The 21,912-nt window shown below is 42.6% G+C and overlaps 1 protein-coding gene across 1 annotated transcript; it reads right to left on the reverse strand.

Annotated features, from left to right (window-relative positions):
* Positions 1-1,462: 1,462 nt before the first annotated feature.
* fam189a2 (family with sequence similarity 189 member A2) lies at positions 1,463-21,557 on the reverse strand. Its single transcript, XM_080453042.1, has 15 exons — positions 21,417-21,557; positions 19,974-20,166; positions 18,322-18,378; positions 16,395-16,514; positions 15,776-15,895; positions 13,978-14,085; positions 12,430-12,566; positions 10,993-11,128; positions 10,067-10,109; positions 9,797-9,873; positions 9,451-9,568; positions 8,105-8,481; positions 6,410-6,757; positions 4,430-4,681; positions 1,463-2,319 (listed from the first exon to the last, which is right to left on the reverse strand). Exons 2-15 carry the CDS (start codon positions 20,142-20,144, stop codon positions 1,936-1,938), a joined length of 2,448 nt encoding a protein of 815 aa, XP_080309168.1. The 5' UTR covers positions 20,145-20,166; positions 21,417-21,557; the 3' UTR covers positions 1,463-1,935.
* Between the last annotated feature and the right edge of the window lie 355 nt (positions 21,558-21,912).

Below are 21,912 nucleotides of genomic sequence, written 5' to 3' on the forward strand. Positions count from 1 at the left end.
CCGAACGCCCCCTGCTGAAGCGGAAGGAAGTGGAAGGCTAGCCCTGCGGAACAAGGAAGCGCGCCCGAGATACGAACGCTTCAGAGCCGAAGGAGGCGTCTACCTTTATATGTCTATGCTCTCAATACTGCACATTGGGGGAGGAGGAGGGGCGCGGGGCGGGCGCACAGATCGGTGAACCAATGGGAGCCCACGGATGTTTTCTACGGAGATTTTGAATCCGCCCCTCTAGACCAGATATCAGACCGCTGGGGCAGGCTACTCCCAGTGTGACTCATCAGTGCCTCACACCCAGGCAGGTGTTGCAAATACTGCTAATTAAAGATCAGGCCCGCTGCTGCTGTCTAGCTCCCTCTCTCTACACACACACACACACACACACACACACACACACACACACACACACACACACACACACACACACACACACACACACACACACACACACACACACACACACACACACACACACACACACACACACACTATAATAATATAATAAGTCACACAAACTTTTCGGGGCGAGACACCTTCCATCAGCACGTCAGAATTACAAAAGGCAACCACAGTCAGTTCTGTACAATCAGAGACACTGGTTCTCAACATGGGGTCCAGGGACCCCCAGGGGTCCTTCAAGGGAGTGCCCAGCTAAATGATGTTGTAGGGCAGTGGCACTCAAAGATGATTCCAGGGACTCTCTGGGTTCCTTCAGGGAGGTCTAAATGGACCCTTACAAGTCCCTAACTCTGACAGTGTAGACCCGTCAGGGTCCATTTGGTTCCATTTGTACACTGTCAGAGTTAGGGAGACCTTGAAATGTTAAGGGAGACCTTGAAATGTAAAAGTTTGAGAACCGTTGTTGTAGGGTACAACAACAGAACCGTTGTTGTAGGGTACAATACCAGAACCGTTGTTGTAGGGTACAATACCAGAACCGTTGTTGTAGGGTACAACACCAGAACCGTTCCGTTGTTGTAGGGTACAACAACAGAACCATTGTTGTAGGGTACAACAACAGAACCCTTGTTGTAGGGTACAACAACAGAACCGTTGTTGTAGGGTACAACAACAGAACCCTTGTTGTAGGGTACAACAATAGAAGCGTTGTTGTAGGGTACAACACCAGAACCATTGTTGTAGGGTACAACAACAGAACCATTGTTGTAGGGTACAACAACAGAACCCTTGTTGTAGGGTACAACACCAGAACCGTTGTTGTAGGGTACAACACCAGAACCGTTGTTGTAGGGTACAACACCAGAACCTTTTTGTAGGGTACAACAACAGAACCTTTCCATTGTTGTAGGGTACAACAACAGAAACGTTGGAGGATAAATTGGCACTACAGCTAAATTTGGAGGAAGAAAAAAAAGGTTCCAAATAATTGTCTACTCAACAACAACTAACAGACAGACACACACACGGTCACGGATATCGCCATTCAGTTTTGTATGACGTTTTCACATTGCTAGGTATTGTGCCGCGATACTTCGTAACGCCCCTAGTAGGGGATGGAGACAAAATATGCTGTACAGCCCCCTAATGAGAAATCATCTGCTGCTAGAACATACATAAACACGGTTTAAGTGAATGAAAACACATGTGCAGTGAAGGAAATATAGATTATTTTAAAAAAGGGGACCGATGAAGGAATTCCAAAAATACATTTTCAGGAATTTTCAATAGTGAAAATACCAGATCTACAAGCCCCAAGAGCTTATAGAACGGCTATTGTCACTATATTTGATTTGAAATAGGGCGTAAGTCGTTAATTCATAATATATTTTGGTACGTTCGGGTCCTAAGAGTCCCTTCCTATACAACATTTCTACTTGAAACGTAGCAGAGTGAAAGTCACGTGTTTGGGGGAAAACAAAGAGAAAAAAGAGAAAACACTTCCAAAAACAGTACTCTAGTAAAATGTGCTGTACAGCATCAAAGTATTGTCTCTCGAACAATCCCGATCAGACTGTGGGGTCGGTCGCGATGCTCGCGGCGCGAGCCCGACCGGAGCGGTGCCCTCGGCGCGGCCCGCCACTCGAGCGAGGGCCGGGTGGAGGACCAGGCTCCGGTGGCCCTCGGCGCGGCCCTCCTGTGCTCCGGAGGCTGGACCGCTGGGCAGGTGAAGGAGCTGAGGTCTCCACAGCTCCGCAGGTGCAGCAGGCCGGGTCGTTTCCTCGGGGGGAGGGGCAGCGTCTGAGACGAGCAGCTCGGCTGCGGAAGCGGAGGCGGAGGCGGGACCGCTCTGCTGTGGTGGAGGCGGGTGATTGGCTGACGGGCACGACTTGGACCGCCCGCCGTCTCTGATTCGGTGAACGCCTAGAAAAGGGAGGAGCCGAGTTTTTTTTTTAATATCTTTTATTTTTCAATGTTTCAAAACATTGTTTTTCATCCCCATGCCAGCGTTTTTACCTTATATTGACGATCTTTGGAGAGCCACGGGTGTCGCGATGTGTACACGGATGTAAATAAAGGGAGTCTGGGGGGTGGGGGAGCGTCTCCTCTATCCACCAGGGGGGGGAAAAAAATAACCGTGATAGGCCATTTTGTTGCTATCGGGAATTGGATCGTTTTCACCAAAAAAAGAAGAATCCGAGCTGGATGTGTTTTTCTACAACTCCTAACATAGGAGTGGACAAAAGTGATTTTTTTTTTTGGGATGACATCACATCCGTCCATTCCTTCTCTCAGAGTCGAGGGATCGTTCCTAAGCTGTGTTAGAGCGCCCTCTTGTGGAATGGCAGGCAGGCAAGTGTTAGATTTGAAAGGACGTTTTAAAACGTTCTGAAAGCCTGTCCAAACCCCGACATGGGAAGGAGTATGTAATGCACTTTGTCCTGCCTGACCACATGCGCTACCATAAATAAGTAGCATACATGCTAGTGTGAAGGAAGGTGTGCACATAGATATATATAAAGGCTAGATGGCTCAAGGGGGCGTCGCAAGCGTAGCTCAACCGCGGCCATCTTGCAACAGTCATTCATAACATTATGTCTATGGTGCATATACTTTGAAATAACCATAGCGTGCTCAATTTTCATCCGATTTTCAAACGGTTTAGTGTGTTGTAAACACCAAAGATGTAGTTATGATACTGCATACTTATAATTATAATCATGTTTTTTTATATATATAATTTTAAGTATGCAGTATCATAACTACATCTTTGGTGTTTACAACACACCAAACCGTTTGAAAATCGGATGAAAATTGAGCACGCTATGATTATTTTAAAGTACATGCACCATAGACATAATGTTATGAATGACCGTCCCAAGATGGCCGCCATGTGGCAACGTCGTACTCCATTGGCCAGCAGCGCGGGTGAGTCATCTAGCCTTTATATATATCTATGGGTGTGCATGTGTATATATGCGGGTATACAGCTATCAGGAGCAAGAACACCAGACTTCAGTTCTTATCTAGCAACGAACAGATACTGAATAAGAGCTGAGCTTGTTACCGTTCTTCAAACTGAACTGTTTTTTTAAAACCGATGCTCGTTTTACACTTACATCCGCGTGATTTTAAACTAGCAATGTTTTCATAGATAGATACTTTATTTGTTGATAATTCATTTTGTGCCAAGCAGTCATCAGGATACAAAAAATCACAAACACATAACATAATTACAAAATACATACAAGCTAGACAAGGCCACCAGTCATGGTTCAAGAGGCATCACATTACATTTTATGCACAGAACTGAGATGGGGCCTGTTTGTTCAGGAGTCCTATGCTTGTAGGGACAAATGATCTTGAAGCCCTAGCCTGCAACATTGGCACTGTGTACCGTCGTCCTGATGGTAAAAGGTGGTATTGACTGTATAACGGGTGCGTTCTATCCCTAGCAATAGCTCTCCCCTTCCTAAGCACCCGGGTCTCATACATTGCTGCCATACTCTCATGTCGTACCCCAGCTATCTTGCTGGATACATTGATGATTTTATGGAGTTTGTTCTTATTAACCAATGATAATGAGCCATACCAGGAAACAAAACAGAAAGTCAGTGCACTCTCCACGAAGGATCGATGGAAGAGTACCATTACACTTTTTTCCACGTCATACTGTCTCAGTCTGCGCATAAAATGCAGCCTCTGCTGACCTTTCTTATAGATGGCATCAGTGTTGGAATTCCATGTCAGCTTGGAATCAATTGTTGTACCCAAATACTTGTATTCCTCAACAGTCGCCACCCCATCCCCATCAATAACTATTTGCTGGTGTGCATCATGAGCACTAGTCCTAAAATCAAATATAACCTCCTTAGTTTTCTTAATATTCAATTGAAGTCATGCACTTTGAGCCGGCACAAATAAGAATATATTTACCGCTTTTACTTGTAAATGTGATGACAATAAAGACTGACTGATTGATTGATTGATTGATTGATTGATTGATTGATTGATTGATTGATTCAATCAGTACCTGTTCTATGTAGCTGGCGGAGCGGACCACCTCCTCCATGTGGTGCTGGTCCAGCTGCAGGACGGTGCGGATGCTGTCCACCAGCTTGTGAACCTCAGGGTCCAGACCCTGGGCCCTGGGCTGCTCCAGGAACCTGCTGACCAGCTGCTGGGTGTGCTGGTAGCTCTGGTGGTCCACCATGGAGGAGGGCCGGGGGGGCCGGAGGCCCGCCGATCTGCTGCTGCTGCCCTCGTTCCCTCGGTGAGTTAGGTGCTGGTAGGTGGAAAATAAAAAACAATTACAATCTTATAGTTTTATTTAAATCGATCACGCCGACATACACACACACACACACACAGTTCATTAAGGCATTAAGACCTGAGGCCGGTTCTACAAAATGCCTTCTAAATCAGTGGTTCTCAAACTTTTTCGTACCAAGGACCCCCAAATTGGTATATATTTGGCCGCGGACCCCCATCTGAAAAAATGTTGCGCCAAGGACTAGGCATGTAACGATTTATCGTAAATCGATTCAAACGGGTGACGATTTAAATCCATTTAATTAAAAAAAACGAATCACTATGTGAAAAATAGCCTGAAGAAACATTTGGACAGGTGTAAAACTTTAGTTAAACTTTCCCTGATTTACATCTTCTGATAGTTGTACTTAAATGTTGACATGAAATAATCCTGTTTTTTGATTGATTGATTGATGTACTTTATTTAGTAAGACATGAGAACAACAGTACAAATTCACAATACAAGGTCTACTAAACTGGAAGACTCATTAAGCACTGAGCTTGTTTAAGATGAGATCCCCATGCACACAAATCATGATGACATATAAGAGACAGACAGATATACACACTACAATATAGAACGTCATACAATCAGCTTACAGGTTACTGGTATGAAGAGTGAAAAATATGTACAAGAGAAGAAAAAATCACACCCTGTGTGAAGTGGGCGGTGTCTTGCTAGCTAATCACAATACTGAATGGAGTCAACCAATCATGTACAAAAGATAAATACATTTATTGAAACACTCTTTATGATGGACGAAACCATAACTTGAAAAAAACCAAAGTTTGGTTTTTTTCAAGTTATGGTTTCTTATATAGGGCTATGCACATGTGTCATGTGACACTGGCCAATCACAGTCCTGAATAGACTGTGATTGGCCAATCACAGCGCAGGATAATTGTACAAATTTCCTGGGCCCAGATCACAGCGCAGGAAAATGTACATTTTTCCAAATCTCACTTATAGGGGCGGTTTCACCGCCCAAAAATGGGGAGGGGGGGGTAGGTTAAGACTAAGACTTAGTGTTTAATTAGCGCAAGCGTGAAAACAATCAAAAACAGCGCGTGACGCCGCTGGTAAACACCAACACGTTGAAAGGCTAGGATAAAGACACCAAGGATTCGACAGTGACGTCACTGTTATGCAACCCGGAAGTAGCACGGATGTTCGAAGCTGGTTATAAAGATACCAAGGATTCGTCAGTGATGTCACTGACATGTGAAAAGACATGAGCAAAAGAAAATACAGGATCTTTGTGAGAGAATTGATAGTTTTCAGTCATTTGCTACTGTATTGAAAAGAGTATTAAAACACAGCATAGTAAAAAAAATCACACCCAGTGCGAAGTGAGCGGTGCTATTTATGAGTTATTAATTTCATCATGCATCTCGGTGGCCAATCACAGCACATCCTGCGAAGTGACGTGCTTACATTTTTTACATTATTATTAATTTCATCATGCGTCTCGCTAGCCAATCACAGCGCGTCTGCGAAGTTTGAAGTTAATTTCATCATGTGTCTCGCTAGCCAATCACAGCACGTCCTGCAGAGCTTAGCCTATGGGCGTGTTTTCCACAGCATGGCGTCACAGCGAAAGACACATTTTCGCGACGGAAAGAAAAACTTTCACCACGGATGGGTCCTAAACCCACTTATAGGAGCGGTTACACCGCTCAAAAATATAAATAAACCTCCTACCTGTTCTATGTAGCTGGCGGAGCGGACCACCTCCTCCATGTGGTGCTGGTCCAGCTGCAGGACGGTGCGGATGCTGTCCACCAGCTTGTGAACCTCAGGGTCCAGACCCTGGGCCCTGGGCTGCTCCAGGAACCTGCTGACCAGCTGCTGGGTGTGCTGGTAGCTCTGGTGGTCCACCATGGAGGAGGGCCGGGGGGGCCGGAGGCGCACCGACCCGCTCGGCGTCTGAGACGAGCTGCTCGGCTGCTGCGGAGGAGGAGGAGGAGGCGGGGCCACGCTGTGGTGCCGGGTGATTGGCTGACGGGCGCGGCCGCCGGGACCACCCGTCATCTCTGATTCGGTAAACGCCTGAAATGGGAGGAGCCAATGAGCCGGCCGCTGGAGGGTATACAGCAGTTTATTCAAAATGGTTAAATCAGTGGTTCTCAACCTTTTTCAGGCCACGACCCCCCAAAATAATCATATTTGAACTGGGGACCCCTCAAAATAATCATATTTCAACTGGGGACCCCCCAAAATAATTATAGTTGAACTGGGGACCCCTCATCATATTTCAACTGGGGACCGCCCAAAATAATCATATTTGAACTGGGGACCCCTCACAATAATCATATTTTAACTGGGGACCCCCCAAAATAATCATATTTGAACTGGGGACCCCTCACAATAATCATATTTTAACTGGGGACCCCTCACAATAATCATATTTCAACTGGGGACCGCCCAAAATAATCATATTTGAACTGGGGACCCCTCACAATAATCATATTTCAACTGGGGACCGCCCAAAATAATCATATTTGAACTGGGGACCCCTCACAATAATCATATTTCAACTGGGCGAGTTACCGTGCCAAATGTTGCGAAGGCCGCCAGAGCCGACTCAGCACCGTTCGCGTTATGTACCGATAGGGACAGAATCGTAAATTAACAAACTATACTATAACCTTAGTTACTGTAGGTAGTTAGGTAGTTAGGTAGAGAGGGAGGGAGGTGGGGTGGGACCTTCTGATTGGTTCAGAAACATACAGGATACCGTTTCAGACTGAAACTAATTATTTGTCATATATCTGCAACCTTTGTTTACGAAGCCAAAAAGGTCAAACAGAAATGCAATTTGTATTCATAATTATGTTCAATTCAACCAATAAACTGTTAAATTAAATCACAATTATTTGTATGACAATTAACACATCCACCGCCAAGGGCTAATCTCATAATGTACTCACCAGTGCCAAGGTTTTATTGTTGTTTTTTGTTTTTTTCAGGTCGCCATAGGCCCCGTTAAAATCCTTTAGATTGCCCGATCCACTGTTTGTAAACAATGTGCACATGTCCTGGTGTGTACTCGTCGAGACCGCGTGTCAAACGGAGCCGCCATGTTTGAGTTCTGACCGTTTATGTTAACATGGCAAATGCGAGGATGAAAAACTACATGTCCTGTACAGGTTTTACAGGGCTTTTTGTGTACGACTTAGAATGGAGCCAGACGGGAAACAAAAAACGGGATCGCACTTCCGGTCGATTTCGGGTGGTGTTACACTGAAAATGGTCCCCCTGGAAAATTGAAAAAAAAAAAAATTCGAAAAAAAGGAAAAAGCACCACAGCCCGTAGGCTACGGGATCGGCGCTTAACCGTTGGATTTAACGGCCCGTAGAACTACGGGCCCGGCGGTCAATGTGTTAATGATCTACCTGTTCTATGTAGCTGGCGGAGCGGACCACCTCCTCCATGTGGTGCTGGTCCAGCTGCAGGACGGTGCGGATGCTGTCCACCAGCTTGTGAACCTCAGGGTCCAGACCCTGGGCCCTGGGCTGCTCCAGGAACCTGCTGACCAGCTGCTGGGTGTGCTGGTAGCTCTGGTGGTCCACCATGGAGGAGGGCCGGGGGGGCCGCAGGCCCGACGATCTACGGCCGCTGCTGCTTCCCTCGTTCCCCGCTAGAGGCCGCCACCGAGGGAGCGAGGGGAGAACCTGATGGGACGATGGCGCCCCGGCCAGCGTGGGCTGAGACGTCTGGGTGGCCGAGTCTGTGGTCACACGGCCATGATGGGGCCCGTCAGGGGAAACCACTATACAGGGGTAAGGGGGGGAAAGAGAGAGATAGAGAGAGAGAGAGAGAGAGAGAGAGAGAGAGAGAGAGAGAGAGAGAGAGAGAGAGAGAGAGAGAGGAAGAGAGGGAGAGAGAAAGAGAGGGAGAGAGAAAGAGAGGGAGAGAGAAAGAGAGGGAGAGAGAAAGAGATGGATAGAGAGGAAGAGAAGAGAGGGAGAGAGAAAGAGAAAGAGAGAGGAAGAGAGAGAGAAAGAGAGAAAGAGAGAAAGAGAGGGATTAGATTGACTGAACAGTCTTGAAACTAAACCTTCTACAACTGGGGGCGGCAGTGGCTCAGGGGTAGAGCGGCTGGATGGGAACCGCAGGGTTCCCAGTTCGATCCCGGGTTCCCCCAGAGTTAGTGTAGAAGTGTCCTTGAGCAAGACACTGAACCCCTAATTGCTCCTGATGAGCAGGTTGGTTTCTTGCATGGTTTCCTCCGCCATCGGTGTGTGAATGGGTGAATGTAATGCACAATCTATGTAAAACGCTTTGGATAAAGGCGCTATATAAATGCACCATTTACAACTCCCGCATAACTACAGGTCTGCTGCCACTCTTATGTATTTTAAATCACAACTAAAGACCTTTCTGTTTGCCGTTGCCTTTGACTGAGTTACTTTTATTTATCTATTTTTCTTTCTCTTCTGCACTGTAACTGTATCTGTTATTATTATTGTATAATTGTGTTCTCTTTGCTTGATGTTCTGTGTAAAGCACATTGAATCGCCTTGTTGTTGAAATGTGCTTTACAAATAAAACTGCATTGCTTTGCCTACAATGAATTAAATGTAGTTCTAGCTTGTAGATTGTAAAATTCTCGCCATTTGAAAACAGATTTGAGGGCGGAAATTATATTCTTTCCCCCAGAATAGATTTTATAATCGTTTTCCCCCCATAATCAATTAAATGGATTAAGTTGATGAACTGTTGCAGCCCTTAAACAAACCTTTGGTTGTGAGGTCTGTTAGAAGAGGGTCGCTGTTGGATCGGCGTCTCCGTGGAGGAGCTGTCTGGGAGGACAGGGACCCCACAGCCTGCTGCTGTCCTCCTGGACCAGCCTGGTGCTGGGGAGGAGAAACAACACAAAATAGAATTGAAAAAATGCATTTTAGTTAACTGAAAAAAACTACAACAAAAACTAGGCTTTACACACAAACAATAACTAACTCAGCATCCATACCAATAGTATTATGTATCATATTTTCACATGCTTTAAAAGCTAATTAAAACAAACTAAATTGAAAACAAAAATGAAATAAAAAAACGAATGGAAATTTTGAAACTGTACTAACCTTGGGAGGAGAGGGGGGCAGCAGTGAGCCCCCTGACACCTCCGACACTGACTGGAGACACACGTCTGACACTGGACCTGTACACACAAGAGACACACACACACGCACGCACGCACACACACGCACACACGGACACATTTGTGGTCAGGCAAACACTATTACGTCTATTAGGGCTGTCAACCAATATTCAATATTAAAATGTGTACGTGTGTGTGCTTGTGTGTGTGTGTGTGTGTGCGTGCGTGCGTGCGTGTTGTGATTATACCCTACCTCTGACAGGGGTGTTGCATGTGATTGTACTCAGCTCTGTCTCCTGAAAACAGAACAGAAGTGAGCTAAAATATAATGAATATACAATCATAAAACATATCACAATGATTACAGAAGGTCACATACAGTAGCCTACAATGAATTTCCATACTAACATACTATTAAAGGTAGGGTAAGTGATATTTTTTGGTTAAAACAAAAAGTATTTTGTTAAAAGGTTCAAATACTATATTTTGATAGTAATCATTGCTATAGAGTGTTTTTTCAGTAACAGATGTCTCCTTGTCTCTCCAGCTCTTTAATAAACAGAAAATACATTTTTCGGTAGGTGTCAACATCTCAGCCAATCAGGAGAAAGTATCAATTTTTAAGCTTAATTTGTATAGTGTTCCAGTTCCAATTTTGTTTGCTCATTTCTTAGTGTCATCACTTCCAATTTCACTTGTTTAATCTGTATCCTGATTGAGTTCTCTGTCCTGGTTGGATAAAATTGGAAATGAAACTGAAACTGAAACAAAAATGCATTTTCTGTTTAATAAAGAGCTGGAGAGACAAGGAGACTCCTAATACTGAACAAACACTCTATAGCAATGAGTACTATCAGAATATAGAGCTATTTAACACTTATTTTAACCAAAGCAAATCACTTACCCTACCTTTAAGTATACTAAATTACCACTGCTGGAAGAAGTCCTCAGATTTTTTTTTACTGAATACGACAATGTGGAAGTACTCCATGTATAATATAATTTAATTAACAAATTAGCTTCTCGGATATTCAATTAATTGAAACAGTAGTCTATAGAATAATCACTTAGAACATAATTGCTATTCTCAGCCGTACTGCAGTGCAATAACATGTTTGTTGTAATGGACTCTTCCAGAGCACAACATCATGACCATGAAAGGTAATCGTGTCAGCGCACCTGTGTGACGGTGGTGTTGGGGGCGGAGCTACCAGCGACCTCCTCGTAGGGAGGGGGAGGGTCCAGGGGAGGGAAAAGCTCCGCCCCTTTCATCCTGGCCCCAGAGGCATGAGGGACCACGCTGTCCCCGAACATTCTGACACACGCACACGCACACACACACACACACACACACACACACACACACACACACAGTTATCATTATATTCTTTAGATTATATATGTTACGGTGTGATTGGAAAACCAGTTAGATTGAGTGCTCGTCTTCTTCGAGTTCACCTCCCAATTACGCGTGCAAAATTACGCCACGCTCTCATGCTGAGCATGGGAGCGTGGCGTAATTTTGCACGCGTAATTTCTTTTCAAAAAAACAAATTACGTCTTGGAGGTACCGAGACTAGGGGGGACGATGATTTACAATTCTGTCGTTATCGGGACATAACTCGGACGGCGCTGAGTCGGCTGAAGGTGACTTCGCAACGCTCGGCATGGCGACTAGCTCTTCTAAGCTCGCTCGGCGGTGCCTCTCGTGGCACGAGAGGCACCGCCGAGCGAGCTTAGAAGAGCCTGTGTCCCCTTAACACATTGACTGCCAATCACGTAGATCTACGCGAACCGCTTTAAAGCCGCCACGTGCCAATCGCGTAGATCTACGTGAAGTAATTTTTTTTCCAATTTCACCCAAAGACCAAGGAGATATGATTAGTTGAAGATCTAGACTCCTATCCACTTCCTTGTTAACTTAAAACTTAAAAATGCTGTATTTCGGCTCCTGAGTACTTTTTTTTTTCCAATGAAAAACTCTGGCACTGGCTAAAAAAATATGAAAATAATTCTGGCAGTTAATGTGTTAAGAAGGCGCGCCTCCGTCGGCGAAAACGAGAGCAACTTTTTCAATCTGATATGTTTTCCAATCATACTGTGACAGTACATTATCAAAATGCATTCCTTACACCAGCGTAAAATCCTCTGGGCTCTCTTTAGACGATCTATGGCGCATGGTCGGTCTAAAACCGGGAAAGCATCTGTGTCATTTAAGTATTAGCTATATAGCAACATACGTTTTTCAGATTTAGAACAGTGGTTTTTGAACTGCGGTTCGGAAAAATAGCAGATCTACAAGCTCACAGATGCGAGTTTGTACTGTACATCTGCTAGGTTTTTTTATCTACAAGCCTACAACGCGTCGCGATCCGATGATGCATATAGATGTTAAGTGCTGATGTGGCCTATAGTCGCTTCTATTCCTCATAGACCTGGTTGCTTATTTCTCTCGCGAAATCTGGCAACGCTGTCTTCTGCCACTGTTACCTGCGGGCCAGGCGGGGGGTGTAGGAGTAGAACATGGAGAAGTAGGAGGGGGGGTGGGGTTACCTGCGGGCCAGACGGGGGGTGTAGGAGTAGAACATGGAGAAGTAGGAGGGGGGGCGGGGTTACCTGCGGGCCAGGCGGGGGGTGTAGGAGTAGAACATGGAGAAGTAGGAGGGGGGCGGGGCTGGAGCAACGAACTCATCTGGGTCCGGAAGCACGTCAGGTCCCATCCCCTCCTCTACTGTGACCCTCGACTCCTCCGTCTGTCACACAACAATAGAGGGAGGGGCACAACAGTTAGTTTAACTAACCAATGGAATCAATTATAATACAAAAGAAAAATACGATTATTTTGAATGAAAAAACAATATACATATCTAGTATATTATCTAGTGTTGAAGATCTGCCTGTATCTAAGGGTCCTGCCTTACATGGTGGTCTGGAATATTATAAGTTGTGAAGGTATTTAACCCATTCAATCCGGGAACGCATTTTTTGTTTTCGTTGGCTATTCAAAAATAGCAGATCTACAAGCTCATAGCGCCGTACCGAGTGTATTAAGAGCTTGTAGATCTGCTATTTTTTTTTTAAATCGTGAAAATGTGTGCAAATCTTTGAATATATATTCTACAAATGTTTTCTAAATCCTAACCGTTGGCTATTCAATTTGCAAAAATGTGCAAACATTTGCAAAAATGTTCAAAACATAACAGATCTACAAGCTCATAGCGCGGCACTCCGTGCCGCGCTATGAGCTTGTAGATCTGTTATGTTTTGAGATGTGTTCCCGGATTGAATGGCTTAACCCTTGCATTGTGTTAGAAAACTGCATCCACTTGTGGTGTTAGCGGGTCAAATTTGACCCGTGATTTAAATCAGCCCAAAATACTCAAAAAATAAGTATTTTCTTTTTTTTTTCTTCTCCCACCTCATAGCTGACTTGTAATGCATTCATATCCATGTAAACACTTTTTTATATATTATGTTGGGTTAGGGCTAGGGTTTAATCTTTCAATATATCTCGTTTTCTATTATAAAAATGTTAAAATTCACTAATTACATTTCCTATAATGAAGGCAATGGATAATGATGTTATCTAGCTATAATAAAAAAATACTTGTTTTCGTTTTTTAACTTTAAAAAATGTTAAAATTATTAAAAATAGTGACACTAGTGGTGTTAGGGTCCGAAATGACCCGTATACCATAGAAGGTAAAAAGTCATTTATTTTTCATAAACTCAAACTTTATTTTACTCCTGATAGCAAATGCTAATTGAGGACAAGTCTCTCTCACTCTCAAACATGTAAACATTGAATATTGACAATTTGGGGGGGAATTGAGCCACACTTCTTTGCCGGGTCATTTCGGACCCTAACACCACTTTTTTTGACCATCAGAATTAATTAAAATGATGATAAATACATTTATTGCGTTAAAATAGCTATTTCTGAGGATATCATGAAGCCTCGTTCCAATAAAGAAATGTAAAGGGTACTTTTTACCTATTCAAACTTGAAAACGGGTCAAAAAAGACCCTAACACAATGGAAGGGTTAAGGGTCCAACCATACATACATGGTGGTCTGGTATATTGAAGTTGTGAAGGTATGTAAGGGTCCTACCATACATGGTGGGTATATTGAAGTTGTGAAGGTATGTAAGGGTCCTCCTACCATACATGGTGGTCTGGCGTGGAAGATCTCCAGGTATCGGAGGGCGGCAGCCACCAGGCACACAGCGGTGGACAGGGCGTTCAGCGCAGACAGTGCAGACAGAACTTTCTGCAAAATCACAGAGACTACATGAGACAATCTGTTGTCCAAAATGTACACCATTTCTGCTAGACCAGTGGTCTGGGGTACCAGGGGTCCTTGAAGGGGTTCCAGGGGGTCCCCAACATTAGTTAATACAGCATCAAAATCAGTTTGACCCTATAAAAAAATTTGCAGATCTACAAGCTCACAAAGCCTCACAATGTGATGCATTGTGAGCCTGTAGATCTGCTAATTTAAATAAAAACATTGAATGATAATAATTATAATTGAATAATTCATAATTAACGACACAAATCTTGTATGGGGGTCACTCCCTGGCACAAACTAGATGGGGGTCTGTGGACAAATACATATTATTTTGGGGGTCCTTGACATGAAAAGGTTTGAGAATCAGTGTGCTAGACAGCCGAGCCAGGCCGTCATATCCGTTTGACCGATATACAGGCCATCATTTGACTTTTTTTAATGACAGTATCTGCAATTATGCAGCTGATGTGTAGCTTTCAACCAAATGTAATAGTTATTGTCTCCGCCAGGCCTAAGGCGTGGCCGAGACTATCTTTTGCACCCTGTCCTTCCGTCTGTCCGTCCATCCGTCCATCCGTCCGGCCGTCCCTCCGTCCGTCCGTCCGTCTGTCTGTGGCCCGATTGAAGCGAAACTGTGCACTCACACTCCCTGGATGCCAGAGCAGAACCTCTGCCCCAGATGTTTCAGATCAGCCTGTTATAGGGCCACCAGGAGGCAGATTTTTGCAAAACATCACGCAAATCGGTACACGCTATCTCTATAGTCAAGTGATCAAGAAGGATGTGTCCGATTTTTCAAACTCCATCCTGATCGAAGAACTCCGAACATTGCTGGCCCACAATAACCTGACCTGACCTGTGCTCCGAGGAGCACTTTTTCTAGTTTTTGCTACTTTTGTGTGACACTGACATACAATGGAGTGTAACATACGGAGGTACAAGGTTTCTGCCCGATAGCGACAATAAAGTGCAGTACTTGAGTGAATGGACTTAACCCTTTAAGGCCGGGAAAGGGAACGCATGTGTGTCATTTTAAGATTTCTTTGGCTATTCAAAAATAGCAGATATACAAGCTCATAGCGCGGCACCGAGTGCCGCGCTACGAGCTTGTAGATCTGCTATTTTTAGAAAAAAAATTAAGAATTGTGCAAATCTTTTATATACATTTTTAACTCAAATCTTTGCTTCTGGGGGTCCCTGGAACAAAATATTTTTAGATGGGAGGGGGTCCGCGGACAAATACATATTATTTTGGGTGTCCTTGACATGAAAACATTTTTGAAAACCATTGATAATATAGAAACATAAGTAAAAAAAATAAATAAAATAAAAACTTTAGGAAAGAAAAACTGTTAGGATTTTGAAGACATTTGTAAAATCTCCAGAAGCAAAGACTTGAGTTAAAAACTTTCGCTTTAAAAAAAGTATATGTACATTATTCAAACTAAAGATTTGCAGACATTTTTACGATTTAAAAAAAAAAAAAAATTGCCGATCTACAAGCTCATAGCGCCGCACTTGTGCCGTGCTATGAGCTTGTAGATCTGCTATTTTTATATAGCCAAGGAAATCTTAAAATGACACACACATGCGTTCCTGGTCTTAAAGGGTTAAGTTACTTTACAGAACTGCATGCATGAGAAGCTCCAATAGGAAGGTCCTCCTGTACCTTGAGCAGCATTCTCATGGTGCTGCAGGAGCTCCCAGGGGACAGGAGGAGCAGCTTGTCTTCTGGACATTCAGATGTTGGGCTGAGGGAACAGCAGTGACACACGTCCCCCGTCTCACTCTGGAAGACATGTCACCAGCAACCACAGAAGTCTTAATCAATAATATGATGATAATTATGATTAATAATATGAGGAATGAAACAATTGATAAAAAACTGTGAGTTGTAATTGTTTCACACACACACGCACACACACACACACACACACACACACACACACGTTATTGTATAGTCACTGCAGGAACATGCATCTTTCCAGAGAGTTATCATTATATTCTTTAGATTATATATGTTACAGTATTGGAAAACCAGTCAGATTGAAAAAGGAGTGCTAGTTTTCTTCGAGTTCACCTCCCCACACACACACACACCCACACACGCACGCACGCACGCACGCACGCACGCACGCACGCACGCACGCACGCACGCACGCACGCACGCGCACACACACACACACACACACACACACACACACACACACACACACACACACACACACACACACACACACACACACACACACACACACACACACACACACACACACACACACACTCACCAGTGTCACCAGTGTGCAGGTGTTCATGCTGGAGACCAGCTGGGCTCCCTGGCAGCACTGGATGAATGCAGCCAGGTTGAGGATGACACACATCACAGAGAGAACTACAAATACATTGACCTGAATGAGAAGAACACACATCACCGAGAGAACTACAAATACATTGACCTGAATGAGAAGAACACACATCACCGAGAGAACTACAAATACATTGACCTGAATGAGAAGAACACACATCACCGAGAGAACTACAAATACATTGACCTGAATGAGAAGAACACACATCACATAGAGAACTACAAATACATTGACCTGAATGAGAAGAACACACATCACCGAGAGAACTACAAATACATTGACCTGAATGAGAAGAACACACATCACAGAGAGAACTGCAAATACATTGACCTGAATGAGAAGAACACACATCACCGAGAGAACTACAAATACATTCACCTGAATGAAGAGAACTACATACATTCACTTTAACCCATGTAGACCTGAGGCCGATTCTAAAAACGCCTTTTCTGAAAAACTTCAAATATTTATTCAAAAATTAATGCATGTTGCTATATACTGTACATAGCAACAAGAACGCCTAAAGGGGTTCCCGTCCTGAAAGGTATAGTTACAAATAGGGGTTCCCGCCCAAAATGGGTTAAGTGGTTGAACCCCGGTATCCATTATTATATATTCCGGGGTTCAGAAGATGTAAAGAGATGTAGATGTGAAAGGTGAGGGAGTGCCAACGCACATTAACCACGTAAGTAATTTTATAAATGGGACTCAGAAATACATGAAGTGTAAGAGTACATTTAGAGTACTACAGGAAAGCTATCCCTATCCCTCCCCCCCCCCCACTCTTATTTCTATTTTCTTTATTTCCCCCTTTTTGTCTCCGCCAGGCCGAAAGGCATGGCGAGAGAGTATGTTTTGCACCCTGTCCGTCCGTCCGTGTGTCTGTGTGTGTGTCTGTGTGTGTGTGTCTGTGTGTGTGTGTGTCTGTGTGTGTGTCTGTGTGTGTGTGTCCGTGTTTGTGTCCGTCCGTCTGTGAACAGCTAATCTCCGGCACCGTTGGCATGATGGCAGCGAAACTGTGCACACACTCCCTGGATGCCAATTCAGAACCTCTGCCCCAAAAGTGTTTTTTTGTATTATTATTTCTGTTTGTATATGTATTAAAATGTATAAAAAATGATGCAGGATGAATTAAACAAGTGAAGAACAACACTTGTAAGATATTATGGATGAAATGGATCACATATATTGTACGAACCTGCAATAAAGTATTACAAAATAAAATAAAATATACATTTTATACTTCTGTTATTCAAAAATGTGCCTGGTAAACCACAGTGGTGGAAAAAAGTACTCTAATGTTTTACTAAGTATCAATACTGCAATGTAGAAATACTCTGTTACAAGTACAAGTCCGGAATTCAAAATGTACTAAATCTTTGAGGTAGAGTATAATACAATGTAACTAAACACTACTGCAGGGATTGTAGGACTCCCTGCTCTTCTACTGAAGACATTTTAGATTATGTGGTCAGGTATGACACCTAGTGGTTGACAAGAGGTATTGCAAGGAAAAGGTGTTAAAGGAGTAGTTCACCCACAAAATGACTTATTTTCTATTAATTACACACCCCATGAAGCATTGAATTCATGGAGATTTTTTTTGTTTTTGTTGCATTCCTAAACTAATAATTAGATTACCAGCGGAAAGATGCTAATGTATCCAGTAGGAGACTCAAAGGAGACGATTTGAGTCTCCTACCGGATATACACCCGGTCATCAAATTATTGGCTCAGGAATGCAACAAAAACAAAAAAATCTCCCTGAAATCAATGCTTCATGGGGTGTGTGATAGAAAATAAGTCATTTTTTGGGTGAACCCTTCCTTTAATATGTGAAGCATCTTACCAATAGCAGTAGGGGTCTCCTCCATGTTGTCAGCCCTACGATCCCTGAGAGGATGACCTACACAAACATACAGGACATAACATGGATTAAAGCAAAAATATAAACTCACCACGATGAAAGGAGATTGCAGATGTAGATTATTATCACAAAACATACAGTAACCACCACTTCAGCCCTATATACATTTCGGCCATTTGAAAATAGACGATCTACAAGCTCACAATGCGTCGCGACGCATTGTGAGCTTGTAGATCTGCTATTTTCAAAAATATTTTTAATACATTTTGAACTTGTGAAAAGGGACATTCTGCACAATGACTGCTTTTACTTTTGGTACTTTAAGTATATTTTGATGCCATGCAACAATACTTTTGCACTAGAGTATTTCTACATTGCAGTATTGATACTTTTACTTAAAGGGCAAGACCACTTTGGTAGAGGTTTGGGTTGTGTAGTTACCTTGCCATGATGTAACTACAAAGGTGGGCAAGAAATAAAAAATAATCGCTCCATTGATTAGAAATTGATAATTCAAAATATGCTCCTCATTGACTTACATTGTACGGTAAAACAGCTCTCAAAGTCACTCTTTTAGCACATAAATGAACCCAAACATAACTGATTCAGACAATATAGAACATCACCAAACCCAGTACTGTTTTTTTTTTAAATAAAAATGTCAACTTCCTGTTGATTTTGCCATTTTTAATAAGTAGAAAACCCGGACTGGATCGGTGGATCCGGATCCAGTTCTTCAAATAGTAAAATCAACAGGAAGTTGACATTTTTATAAATAAAAAAAACAGTACTGGGTTTGGTGATGCTCTATATTGTCTGAATCAGCTATGTTTGGGTTCATTTATGTGCTAAAAGAGTGACTTTGAGAGCTGTTTTACCGTACAATGTAAGTCAATGAGGAGCATATTTTGAATTATCAATTTCTAATCAATGGAGCAATAATTTTTTATTTCTTGCCCACCTTTGGAGTTACATCATGGCAAGGTAACTACACAACCCAAACCTCTACTAAAGTGGTCTTACCCTTTAAGTAAAAAACAGAGTACTTCTTCCATCGCTGTGTGCCACTGTACTATTTTGCAAACTGTTAATAAAGTATTCAATCAATCAATGCAACAACCTTAATTTAGTTTGTAACACTGGGTGTACAGTATATAAAAAGAGGGAAAAAAGGAAAAACAAAACAATTGCAAGAATACGTGTGTACTGCAACATGAAATGAAATGTGAAATCATTTGCAATAAAAGTATTAAAAGGTAAGGTAAGTGATATGTTTGGGTCAAAACAAAACGTTTTTTTGTTAAAAGGTTAAAGCACTATATTGTGATAGTGATCATTGCTATAGAGTTTGTTCAGTAACAGGAGCCTCCATGTCTCTCCAGCTCTTTAATAAACATTTTCAGGTAGGTGACAATATTTCAGCCAATCAGGAGAGAGTACCAATTTATCAGCTTCATTTTTATAGTGTTCTAGTTCCAAATGTGACTCCTGTTACTGAACACGCACTCTATAGCAATGAGTACTATCAGAATATAGTGCTATTTAACACTTATTCTAACCAAAGAAAATCACTTACCCTACCTTTAAAAATGAAATAAAAATGATTAAAAATAAAAAAAAATGCAACAGCTTACGGAGGCGCCGGCCCAGAAGGGACAGGCCCGTCGGACGGGCTGGGAGGTGCTGATGGACAGCGCTCCGCAGCACAGCGCCACCGTGCAGAGGCCGAGCAGCAGCTGCAGCACGCCGACGGAGAGCAGCCTGCGGCCGGCCAGCGGCGGGCGGCATCCACCACCGCCCACCATGACACCAGACACGGACAGGGAGCTCAACAAACAATTATCAAACAAAAATAAAAACAAATGACACAGTCATAATTTATAGCAGCTTGCGGCAAACTAAACAATGAAAACTGCAGTATTAAATAACATATATGCAACTCCTTTGAACACTGTTTCAAGAGACACAGCGAGTGTCATTCTATCAGATCTATGAATTTGTACTTGTAGGCCTGTGTTGCAACTTTAAAATCTGTAGATCATTCCTTTGGCCACCAGATGGCAATTGTTTTGCGTTGTTTAAAGCCACGCCCATTTCCCCTAAAGCCACGCCCCCTTTGCCTTCCAGGATATATTATCCTGGAAGGCAAAAGGGGCGTATTATATATATTATATATGAAGGAAGAAACCTCCCACATTCCTCTGTGTGTTTAAAGAGCAGCAGCTGAAGCAAGATGCTAAAAAAATATTGATTGATTGATTGATTGAATACTTTTTTAACAGTTTGCAAAGACAAGCACAGGGAGGTACAATTCAATACACGGTCTGCTTTCCATTGGGGTCCTTTGTACTCAATTCATCGAAACATGTACAGACAAATATACAATACTATGCAAAAAAAACATAAACGAGTAGAAATCGAAAATGAAAATATGTACAGGGAGGATAGGCTTTGACTTTTTACAGGGGCCAGTTCCGAATTGCAGCCACATACGTTTTTGAAGGAGAGTAATGATTCACATCTTTTTATGACTGTATACACATTTTGGTGGCATAGCAGTAATGTATCTCATGAATCTTATTTATCTATCCATATTAACCAGCAGTGGAAAAAAATACTCAATTTTTTTACGTAAGTAAAAGTATCGATACTGCAATGTGGAAACACTCTGGTATAATAAAAGATTACTTGAGTAAAAGTACAAAAGTATTGGCATCAAAATGTACTTAAAGTACCAAAGGTAAAGTACTCATTATGCAGAATGTCCCATTTCACAAGGTATCATATGTCTGAAATGTATAAAAAAAAAAAAAAAGAAGCAGATCTACAAGCTCACAACATGTCGCATTGCAACGCATTGTTGAGCTTCTAGATCTGCTATTTTCAAAATGCCAATATATATATATAGGTCTGAAGTGGTTTTGTAATAATCTACAAAGTAACTAGTAACTAAAGTGTTCAAATAATTGCAGTGATGTAAAAAGTACAATATTTGCCTCTGAGATGTATATTGGAGTATAAGTTAAAAGCATAGAAAATTGGAAATACTCCAGCAAAGTAATAAGAACAATATTTACCTCTGAGATGTAGTGGAGTAGAAGTGAAAAGTATTGCAAATTGGAAGTACTCCAGTAAAGTAAAAGTACCTACAAATTGTATTTAAGTGCAGTACTTGAGTACATGTACTTAGTTACTTTCCACCACTGTGCATATCACGTTTTTATGTTGTTCTGTGTTGTTTCTCTTACTCCAGATTGACTTTTGCCGACTGTCAAACACGATTACACGTAATTCCTCGTAAGAAGGTGTCCCACGCCGAACACAAGCGCGGATCTGCAAGCCCACAAAGCTTCAAGGAAGCTAGGCGTTGTGGGCTTGCAGATCTGCGCCTGTGTTCGGCGTTGTGTCACGTGAGGGAGGCGGTCATGTTTAGGCTCCGCTAGCCCTGAAACATGACCGTCATATCATGACAGTCATGACGGAACTTCAACCTGTTTTTTGCACTTTTTCCATTTACAGCCCGAACATCTACATAAACGTTTAGATTTCAAATATAAAGTAATTACCTCACGG

This window comes from Gymnoscopelus braueri, assembly GCF_963280865.1.
Source record: "Gymnoscopelus braueri genome assembly, chromosome: 16".
NCBI classification, from domain to species: domain Eukaryota; kingdom Metazoa; phylum Chordata; class Actinopteri; order Myctophiformes; family Myctophidae; genus Gymnoscopelus; species Gymnoscopelus braueri.